Below are 10,951 nucleotides of genomic sequence, written 5' to 3'. Positions count from 1 at the left end.
AGATGATGGTAGGGTGGGAGAGTGTGTGGAGGGAATGGGAGGAGGGGAGGAAGTGGGAATTTAGATTGTTTTATTTTTTTTAAAAAAAATCTAATAAAAAAATACTCAATGGTCTTGATAGGTTTTTTTCTTTTGTTTTTGTTTGTTTGTTTGTATTTGTTTTTTAAAGAAATAAACCAGTAGCTAAACAGTGCTACGTTTTCCCTCTTACCTACCCCACGGTGGAGACTTTCAAATATATAGGTTTTCACATTTAAGTGAGACAAGATGCCTGTTAGGATCAGTGTTTCTTGGATTCCCCCAAAGGTAGGGTGTTATATGTCCTTACATCAGCTGTGCTGCAGGGTCCCCTCCTCCCACCAGCACTTCATGACAAAGTGACAAACACCAGAAGCCTTACAGGAATACAAAAACCGCTTTTCTTGATGAAGCTGACTAGCCGGTGGTCTTGGAAGGAAGGAAAACGAGCTGCATTACCCTGATTACTCTGAATCCACTGCTCTGGCCAGCTTGTTCCCGGCTCGCTGCTGTACTCCTGCCGCACGGCTGAGGGCTAGTCTTGATTTGGCTTGCTGCTGTTTTCCACACCCTGTCGGAGCCAGAACCACTCTTCTCACTGCTCCTTGTTCTGTTTCTTCTCCTTCAGTCCCTCTCTTCCTCACTTGCATGTCACCTCCCCCAGAGAAACCCCCTAAAGCCACGCCACGGCCGCTGCATCTTGCCTCTGTTGTACTTCCCATTTCTATCATTATTATTGTTTGTTGAATTGCTGTCTTCCCCAATGCACTCTCAGACTCTGAGTCTGTGACCCTGACTTGCGCAAGGGCCATCCCTAGTGAATGCTGGTGAAACAAATTAAGTGTTGGGAAACCAATCAAGCAAACTGGAATCACATACTCATTATATTTTGTCATTTTGATAGATTAGAAGTGGTAATATTTAAAGTACCCCAGGCATGCCTGAGAATCCTGGCAGCAGTTCAACTGCCAATGAGAGGATTTAATTCAGTTGTTACTAAAACTTGATAGCATGATATTTGGAATTTTCTATTAATTATTAAAAATACATAAATCTCTTTGTTACATAAAATTTGATGTCATTAAAGCAAGGTATATGTTCTTTTATGTCTGTATCTCATTTACAACAACTTTGAGGGCTCTCATTCTGACCTAGAAAAATGGCTAAAATTGCTAATGAGAGAATTTTAGGAAAGAGTTAATGGGTAGAAAATACACCAGCCATAAAAGCCTATGAAGATAAGAAATAACAGGCAGGATAAAAATAGCCTTCCCAAGTGCGGTATCCAGCGAGGGAGCAGATTTTGTGGGCGGCACCGTGGTGGTGATGGTGATACTGCACATGAAGGAGAGACAGAACTGGGGGGTGGTAGCTAATGTAAAAGCATGCCTTAATTTGTCCTTATGAACGAAAACATTCACAAATTCCTTCTTTGAAAAGAGGAGATGATTTCGGGAAATTTCTAGCAAGCACTGGTCTAGTCAAAGACTCCAGAAGTGGTTGTGTAGGTCATAGTCCTTGTGAAGGTGCCTCCTGGGTCTTTGGGCAAGGCCTCCAATCCAGTGGGATAAAGAGCATCTCATTCTCAGGGGCACAGTGGCCCTGCAAGGGTTAGCAGAGATGTTTACTGTGGTGAGTTAAAGGACTAGCATAGCACACAGCTGTTTCTTCGAGATGCCTTTTTCTTCACCCCCTCTAGGATTTTTCTGGGAGCTGTTGAAGGGTTAACTCCTGAGGTCAGGCAACGTGGGCCTTCATCTGACCTCGGTGCTTATTTGGAAGATTCTCAAAGGACATAGGCACCAACAAGACCTCTTTTATCGATATTCTTAAAACACAGATCACTGTAAAATCAAATGCGAGTTATGCCAGCTGCACTTGGGAATCCATCCAAGGGCTTCGTTTCTGGTGTGTCCATTCCTCTTGAAGACCTTTCAATGCTTCCCAGACAATAGCAGAAATTACACTAGAGAATGGCACCAGGGCATGGGTGACTCCAGTGAGAATCTAGATACAGGGAGGCAGAAGTCATGCCTCATTGCTGTCCATTCTGACGGTCCTTTCTCCCCATTCAACATACAATTTACATGAGAGCTAAATCTGCTATTCTTCAAGGATGTGTTAGATGAATAATGACTAGAAGTAGCATCCGCTAATGAGTTAAGATGATTTCTGGTACAGGGTTAAGTGCTGAAATTTGTTTTGTTTTGAGACAGTTTCTCCCTATGTTGCTTGGGTTGGTTTTGAACTCCAGGCCTAAATTAAGGCCCCCACCTAAGTCTTCTGAGTCACTGCAGGGCGTGTGCTGGCTAGTTTTATGTCAACTAGACACAAGGCAAGGTTATCTGAGAAGAAGGAGTCTAATTCAGAAAATGCCTACCTAAGCTAGGGCTGCAGGCAAGACTAGAACAGTTTCTTAATTAGTGATTGATGGGTGAGGGCCCAGACCATTCTGGGTGGTGCCATCCCTGGGCTGGTGGTCCTGGGTTCTATGAGCTAGCAGGCTGAGCATGCCATCGGAAACAAGTCAGTAAGCAGCTCTTCTCCATGCGTCTTAGCTGTTGCCACCAGGTTCCTGCCCTGTAGGAGTTCCTGTCCTGACTTCTGTTGATGATGAACTGTGATATGGTGCAGAAAAATAAACCAAATAAACCCTTTCTCCCCAGGTTGCTTTCGGTCATCGTGTTTCATCACAGCCATAGTAACTGTGCCTAAGATGGGGCTAGACTACCATATCCAGGAAAATGATGAAGTTTTGAAAGTATGCTTAACTGTTTGTTAATTCAAAAATGTTATGTACTCTCAGAGGTAGGAAAAAATTTTTAATTAGTTATTCATCAAGTTATTCCTTTTTCTACAGGACCCAAGAGACATTCAGAATTAACTATTAAGAACATATTTTGGATACAATGTAGGCAAATTATTGCTTTAAACTTACTTGAAGTGTTTTACTTTAAGTTTACATTATGTTTTTATGATATTTCATATAAAACAACACTCATTAATAAACACATTTCACAACTTGGCAAGTGATATATAACCCTATAAAGCTGATAAAAATGCCAAAAAGTATAGGAAAATATAAGAACTTAACTGGAGCAGTTACTTATGTTTATGTATGTAAATATATATAGGCTTGTATACATACTTCCCACTGTATAACAGAGCATTTCAAGAATTTAGTGACCTAAAAACAATAGTCATTTTATTAAATTTCATGACTCAGAAATTCAATCACCGCTCCATTGTGTGCTTATTTTGTTCCGAGTAGGATCAATGAATCCTACTGAATGAGGTCTGTCTAGTGAATGGATTCAGCATGAAGCAATTCACATTTAACAAGAGATACTGAGAGGCAGGGATTAGCTGGCAGCCCTAGCCAGAGTCCTGTTCCAGTGGCCTTTCCAGCAAGGCAGTATCAAGGGAATTGAGTTTACATGTTAGCCCCAAGCTGTCAGAGGAATACCCCAAAATAATATGCTGGGAATGCAAACTTCCTTGTGGCTTAACTTTGAAAATCTCAGAATGTCTTTTATTTCAGGTTCTATTTTTCAAGGTTAGAAGCAATTCAAGAGTGAGGGTTAAAACAGTCCTTTTCTTTTTAAAAAAAAAAACTTGAAATTAAAATATGATCCCATCATTTTTGCCCTTCCCTTTCCTCCCTCCAGCCCTTCCCACATGCCCCCACCTCCTTGTTCTTTCTCAAACCGTAGACTACTTGTGTGTGTGTATGTGTGTGTGTGTGTGTGTGTGTTTTAACTGTCGGTACATATAGTGGAAGAGGAAGGGGAACGTTTGTAAGAGCCAGAGGAATAGGAGTGTGCTGTGAGTGTCCCTTTTCAGAAATGTCAGGGAGGCTACATCCATGAAGTCTCATGAACACGACTGCCTAAATAAAACCTGAACATGGATGATACCAACAGACCTGTGAGCACACAAGGGGGAGATTCCCATGGGGCCTTAACCCTAGAAAAAAACCTTCATGCAACCAAGGCATCTGGGAGGGAGGGAAACGATCTCAGCTGCAGAAAAGCAAAGACAATGCACCTGACTTGATTCTGCCCACAACTAGGCCAACTGGTGGAGCACCTGGGTACATTATCCCTAGACTTCCAGCATCATCCACTCTGGACCAGCTAAATGTTCACTTTTGCAGTATGTTCTTGTCTGGTACCGATGGAAGATGAATAGAATCCCTGGATTTTAACAGTGTTTGATTGATTTGTTTTGCAGCTACCCCATAATTTTTTTTCGCCAAGTCATTGTCATCATAAAGGACAATTAGTGTTTCTCCACGATGATGTTTGTTTGGGAAGAGCAGAGCACTGAGGAGAGGGTAGGCACCTCAAAGTAAACTGGATAAATCCAAGACGGATTGAGGCAAGGATATGATTCTAAACTCAAAACAAGTTGAATTTACATAAGCTTTTTGGATATCAAGAGTTTAGGTTTTGGAGGTGGAGGAAGGAGTTGAGATGAGTTCAGTTGTTTAGTAGGTAGGATTGCTAAGAAAATGTTCTGAAGAAGCGTTTGTATGGTCTGCAACAATCTCAATGCTAAGGATAATTTTTTTTTTCTCCAGTGGGAGAGGCGTGCAAACTCTGATGGTCTTTTAGAACAAACAAATCTTATGAGCCAAGAAACTACTTACCTCAGACAGGCATGAACACCACGTCCCCAAATAATACTGTCTGGCCCTAACTTTGTCTGGGTCTGGCAAGAAGGATTTCATCTTAATATCATCAGTTTTTATGATATCCTGACCAGAAAGCTCTTTTTGTGTGTATCATGGATCCATTATTAGTTTTAGAGCCTCTGCTAGTCATGAAGTCATTAAAAGTCAAACCAGATGCCACCCGAGAGAGAAAAACCTGGCATCATTTCAAAGCTGAGGGAACTGGAGACTCAAGAAGCTATGTGATCTATCCAAAGTCAGAAACTAGTGACAGACACCCACCCCACTGCAATGTTTGAAAAGAAGCAACCTTGATTTATCTGTGGGGAGGGCAGCCTGTTTGCCTGAGTAGTCCCCTAAGCAATACCCACCTACCTTCAATTGTACTTTTTTAATTACTAGTTTTGAGTACAATTGGCTCGTTTAATAAACAAACAAACAAACAAACAAACAAAACTAACCCATTTTTTGTGTGTGTGCCTATTCAATAATGTTTTCTGAGCACCAAGCTGCCTGCATGAGCCCAGGCAATGCTCCCCAACAGACGTCCCATCCAGACTAGGAGGGAAGAGGGCCCCAGCTTCGTGAGATTTGTTTCACACTCTTTGGTTGTCCCCTTAGAACTATGAGTCTGAACTCCACTTAGAACCAGGCCCTCTGCAGTACAGATTCTGAGGGTCTGAGATTTTTCTGCAGAGAGCTCACATGTGGAGTGGGTACTGTTAAAACTACTCAGAGATGAACCATGCTGCTCCTTTGTTTCAAGAGAAGTTTGCTCTTTGGCTGGGGTGACAGATAGCTCTGACTTTTATTCAGACCGCAGGGACTCTCGGTGGCCCTAAGTCCTGCTCCTGAAGCTCGGATTTCCTGTTTAGAGGGTGCACTGTCACCATTAGCTTTTGTCTTTTGCTGCGGCTAATTTGTCTTCCTCTTGGACCAGCCCGTGGGGGCGGGGGTGTGGGCAGGACCCGACTGCTGATGGAGACAACTCCTTCCACTCTCTGACCTGGGCGGGATCAGTCGTCCAGCTTAGCTGGGAGGAGCCCCAAGGGGGCGGCACCATGGCCAGACAGGGTGGGGCAGCTGACCCCTGTCGACTCCAGGGGACCGGGGAAGGGGTGGGGGCGAGTCCCGGAGGAGCTGGTGGACCGCGCTCGGGAGTGGGTCGGCTCCTCGGGGGCGGGGCGGCGGCGGGATGGGCGGGCAGAGACGCGTGCGGCGGCGGCCCCGGGGCTCCCGGCTCCTCCCCGCCTGTGCACTGGAGCGCCCGCGGCCGCGCTGAACTGTGCACCGCGGGCCGAGCGAGCTGCCGCCTGCACCCCGAGAGGAACGCGGCCATGCCCGGGCCCTAGCGCGCTGCCGCAGCCTCTTCAATGGGCAACCTGCTCGGCGGGGTCAGCTTCCGCGAGCCCACCACCGTGGAGGACTGCGACTCCACCTGGCAGACCGATTCGGAGCCCGAACCCGAGCCCGAGCAGCCGGGGCCGGCAGGCGGTGGCGAAGGCCAGGAGCACGGCGAACCGGAGCAGCCCGAGCAGCCTCCCGAGAGAGCCGGAGGGCGGCCCCGCGACAGCCCCGTGCCGGAGGACAACGCCGAGGCGGGGGGCGCCGAGCAGGTACGCGACCCCCGGACCCGGACCCGGGGTGGTCCCGGCAGGGCTGAGCGCCCGGGCACCGGGGAGGGGGACAGCGAGCGGCCCCATGGGGGTGCAGGGAGGGATGCTAGGCGTGCATGGCCCGGGCATCCGACCTGGGGGAGCCTGCGGTGGCCAGGATTGCCTGGGTGACTCGCTGCTGACCTGGGGCCTTGCTGTGATTACCATGGGGAAGTCCCCCAAGGCAAACCCCGACTCCTCTAGGTGTTATCTTTGCCTCTGCAGCGCAGCTGGGTGATGCGAAGGTGGGGTGGGAGGAACCAGCCTAAAAATAGAGGATTGTGAGGACCCGACCGGTGCGTGTTACTGTTTGGTTTTTTTCTTTTTAAATATTCAGAACAAGAAGGAACTGCGCAGTCTCCCCCTCAGCGGGGGTCCACGGCCATTAAAAGTATTGCAGAAAGGTTCCCGTGCAAACTTAATATGCCTGGGTTCGTTTCCCCAAGAGATACCTTTCAACGGCTTCAAGACATTCCTTAAACATTTTGTTTCACGCAGAAGACTTGTTGATCCAACCAAGCTTAAATCACTTGACCAATACCGTTATGGAGGTTGGTGGGGGAGGGGGAAAGGGGAGAGAGTCCCTTTACCTATCCGGGCCTCAGAAACTTTTAAATGGAGGGACTGTATTTTTTTTTTAATATATATAAAGAAGTCTGCAGTGTGTTGAAGGTTAACATCCCCCTATTACCACTTAAGAGAAAATGGAGCCCCAAGTCCAAAGTGACTTTAGGGGAAGTCTCGTCTTCTTGGGAGGACGGCAGAGCCTTCCTATAGGAGCTAGTTGAGCGTGTTATTGAAATGGAATGCAGTTTTGGGTGTGTGCATGCCATTTTAATTATCATTTTAGAGAATTGTGAGCCTTCTAAGGAGAATCCTGCATAAAGCATAAAGGGAAAGAAAGATGCAGACCTAAGTATGTCTGTCACCAAAATGAGCGCTTTGGCCCTAATGGATGGGATGGGGCCATTCTTCCCTCGTGCTCTGGTTTGCATCTAGCGTTGTGTGCTGAACCCTGAAACAGTATTACTTGTCATATTCCGGTGTTTTATCTTTCCATTTGTCTCCCCAAGTAAGTAGCTATTGACAGATGTTTGGAATAAAAAAGGGTAATAATCTAATTAATGAGGTCAATCTGTGTTAAAATAGCAGGATAACATTTCAGCCAATGCCCCCCCCCCCAACCTGAGTGACTAAGTAGACCATCCATTAATGGCAACTTTTTCCTCTGTAAGTATCACCCAGCTTCTTAAATAATCTCCTGGTTTCTGTTTGGCCCTTCACCCTGTTTGTTCCTTGCTTGGAACAGCCAGCTCCCCCTTTAAAGTAGGTTGCAGACTGGTTTCTCATCACCGTCCTTGCTGATGTCCACCTCTCTGTAAGCAAGAGACAAAGGATGGTACCAGTAACTGAGAAGACAAAGCCTGGGGCGGAAGATACTTTAGAGGTTAAGTCGAGTCTTAAGTTTGCCGTCCTATTAGGCATTTGAGAGGGACTGAAGAGTAGTTAATGCTCTCTATAAATAGTTGGTCTAGTATTGGAGCTGTAGGCAGGCATTTAGGAGTAAATTAAAAATCAGTGCAAGATAAGAGGTCACCAAGGAGCCATGAGGGATGAGGACAAACCTCCTCACTCTAGACCAGTGGTTCCCAACCTTCCTACTGCTGTGACCCTTTAATACAGTCCCTCCTGTTGTGGTGACCTCCAACCATAAAATTATTTCACTGCTACTTCTTAGCTATATTTTTGCTGCTGTTTGGAATGGTAATGTAAATATCTGATATGCAGGATATATGATCTGTAACCCCTGTGAAAGGGTCGTGACCTCCAGGTTGAGGCCTACTGCTCTAGACAGAGGGTGTGATTAAGAGGAGCCAAAAACGAGGGGACAGTGACCCCGGGAAACAAGACAGGAGGAGAGTGTGGTATTCTGACAGCCAATGCTAACATTGCTTCAGGGTGGAGGGCCTTGAGGGGTTCAGTATAGCTGGGAAGTCACCTGGGATGGCCATGGAGATGTAATTTTTACCAGACAGAGATTTATTTGGAAAGTTCCTAATTGTCCCATTTTTAATGCCATGCTGTGGGCAGAGCCTTATTTAGGTTACGGGGTGAGCTCTAGACTATGATTCTAGATAGAGAATATGCCCAATTCTTGGGTGATGATTTACATCACAAGGGAGGGGAGGCATGATCTGTATTTGAGGCAGACTTGGGTCAAGCGAGAGATTATGCCTAAGTTTGGAGAGACTGAAGCATGCTTGCTGGATTCGGGGAATGGCTTGGAAGAAGTAAATTTTGATGGCCCAGGGGGAAGGGAGTGGTATGTTAAGGTGCAGAATCCTCTCTGAGGAAGTGAAAGAGACCAGAGCTAAACAGGGCAGATGCTGGCAGGGTGAAGGATGCAGGCATTGGCACTTGGCAGTCTGTCTTGGGGAACCAGGCAGGCCATGAGCCATAATCTTCATTTCACAGATGATAAAACTAAGATTCAGCTAAGTGATTTTCTTAAATGCCTCACAGATATAAAGTAGCAGAACCAAGACTTACCTAGTCTCTTGGCTCCAGACCTTGGGTCGTTGATCTTTGTAACAGGATTCTCAAATATTCATCACTTTTGTCAGTTTTAGCAGGGAGGACACTGGCTCAGACCTAATTAGACAGGCGTGGAAGCAGCTAGTTCTTGCACTGTTGCCGGGATCCGAGCCTTGTTTAGTTCCTCTAAGCTTAGAAACAAGGTGCAAGCAGTAATGAAGGTCAGTGAGCTATGTTGTAAGACCCAAGTGAAGTAATAAGGGACACGGAAGTGTTCTGGAAATGGAAAAGTGCTCTTGGCCAATGCAGGTGATGATTCATGTGGTTGTAGCTCGGGCTAAATAGATTCTGAAACTTGCTAGGCGGAGCTATTTTGAAAAGTGTGGCAAGAACCAGAATGGAAGCCTTTCCTTGCTTATGTAACATGACAGTGTAGCCGCCGTTAGACGTCGGAGGATTCGGTGCTAAAGTAGCTCTGCGCTTGTAGTAAGAGTGAGAATCACGCCACCTCGGAAACGTGTGAAGATCGCTTAGAAGGATGCCAGTCTGTCTGCACTGAGAGAGGGCGGGAGATGATGAGAGAGAAGGGACTGGGGGCAGCTTTCTTAATGAATATTCATATTCTAGCACTGCAGACTTCCCCATGTTCCATCTCATTGTCCCGCGTGTCATCGGGCAAAAGCATTTTGTCCTACATGATATGGTCTCTATAGCTAAAGGATGCCGGGACCCGCCTCTTACCCATCGACAGTGACCTCACAGGGGTGGCTCTCTGTTTAGCAGCTTGAGTGAATTGCCACACAGAAAGTACCTCAGTCAATGTTCATCCCTCCCGAGAATGAGCTCCGTCTTGCTTTGCGCATTTATCTCCAATTTGCTGATTTAGGTCCCATTGATCATTGAATGGGCAGATGATTATTCATGCCTTGTGTTTGTTATGGTGCTTTGAAGGAGTTTAGAAAGCTAATTCAGTTTAAAACCCCCTTCCCGTTCATAAATATTCCTTGACTTTCAAGTGCAGCTCCGAGATGCAGATTTAATGAGAATCTTCTGTGTAGACTTGAGTTGCCAAACTTAACCCTTTCCTAGTGGTGTATGAAGTAAGTTTGGTCATCGGCTCCTGAAACATGTTTGCAATTCATTCTGAGTGCGGTTCCGGATTGATACTGATTCTTAGCATTTATTCCACAAAGGCATTGAAGAGTTTGCTATTTACTGAATCGAAAGTTTTGTATTTAGTGATAGAGCTCAGGGCAGGAATTTGTGACGCAAACAAGGAGGTCATGCCAGCCAGCACTGCTTATGGGCATCAATATAGAGACATAATCGTTTCCTTCATCTGGATGGGTTGTCAGTGTTCAAGGCTCTTTACAGATGTTGAGTATTTTGGAGTTTGGTCTGGAGCTTTCTCAGTCCCTCTGTCCGTGTCAGTGAGGGTCTCAGTATCATGCTCTGTGTCAGTGTGTGACGGAGTTTCACTCTGTGTCTTAGGGTGGTGATCCCACGGAAGCAGCTGCTAAACCAAAGAGGAGCTTCTATGCTGCGAGAGATTTGTACAAATACCGACATCAGTACCCAGTAAGACAACAGAATGCTTTTCCCCCTTAAATGTAAACGCTTGTCTTTCCGTTTTTCTGTTTTTACTCTGCTGGTAAGAAAACATAATGGAACGGTCCTTGTGCCTTTTTGTGTGTTCCCATATACTGGAGATTAATTTATCTTTTCCTTTAGCAGAACTTCAAAGATATTCGGTATCAAAATGACTTGAGCAACCTTCGCTTTTATAAGAATAAAATTCCATTTAAGCCAGATGGTAAGTAAGCCATGTTGGTAAAAAAGCAAATTTTAAATCCTAACGGATATTTGGGTGTTCTTTCCTTATCTCGACTTTGTGTATGTCTGATGCATGTGTTCGCTGGTTAGCTTTGTTTCGCCTTGTTACCTATGCAGGCTGATGTCTCCCTAGAGCCCAGGTTTTAGAGTTGTGGTCATCCATTTAGTGAACTGTGGAGAAAAAGATACTGGTTAACTGTATCTTCTTGTTATCTGTGTGTCATGGCTGTTGCTG

General features: G+C 45.7%; 1 protein-coding gene across 2 annotated transcripts in view; it reads left to right on the top strand.

The window, feature by feature from the left end:
- Positions 1-5,911: 5,911 nt before the first annotated feature.
- Positions 5,912-10,951, top strand: part of Ogfrl1 (opioid growth factor receptor like 1) — a 13,180-nt gene continuing 8,140 nt past the window's right edge. Inside the window, exons 1-3 of one of the 2 annotated variants that reach the window (XM_005359873.3) lie at positions 5,912-6,309; positions 10,375-10,461; positions 10,618-10,696. In XM_005359873.3, coding sequence (XP_005359930.2) covers positions 6,067-6,309; positions 10,375-10,461; positions 10,618-10,696 — 409 coding nt within the window. In that variant the 5' untranslated portion in view covers positions 5,912-6,066. Of the gene's footprint in view, positions 6,310-10,374; positions 10,462-10,614; positions 10,697-10,951 lie in introns of both variants that reach the window. The other variant, XM_026785534.1, reaches the window with a different exon arrangement.

The sequence above is a fragment of the Microtus ochrogaster genome, linkage group LG2, assembly GCF_000317375.1.
Source record: "Microtus ochrogaster isolate Prairie Vole_2 linkage group LG2, MicOch1.0, whole genome shotgun sequence".
NCBI lineage: Eukaryota > Metazoa > Chordata > Mammalia > Rodentia > Cricetidae > Microtus > Microtus ochrogaster.
This window is presented reverse-complemented; position numbering and strand designations above follow the sequence as displayed.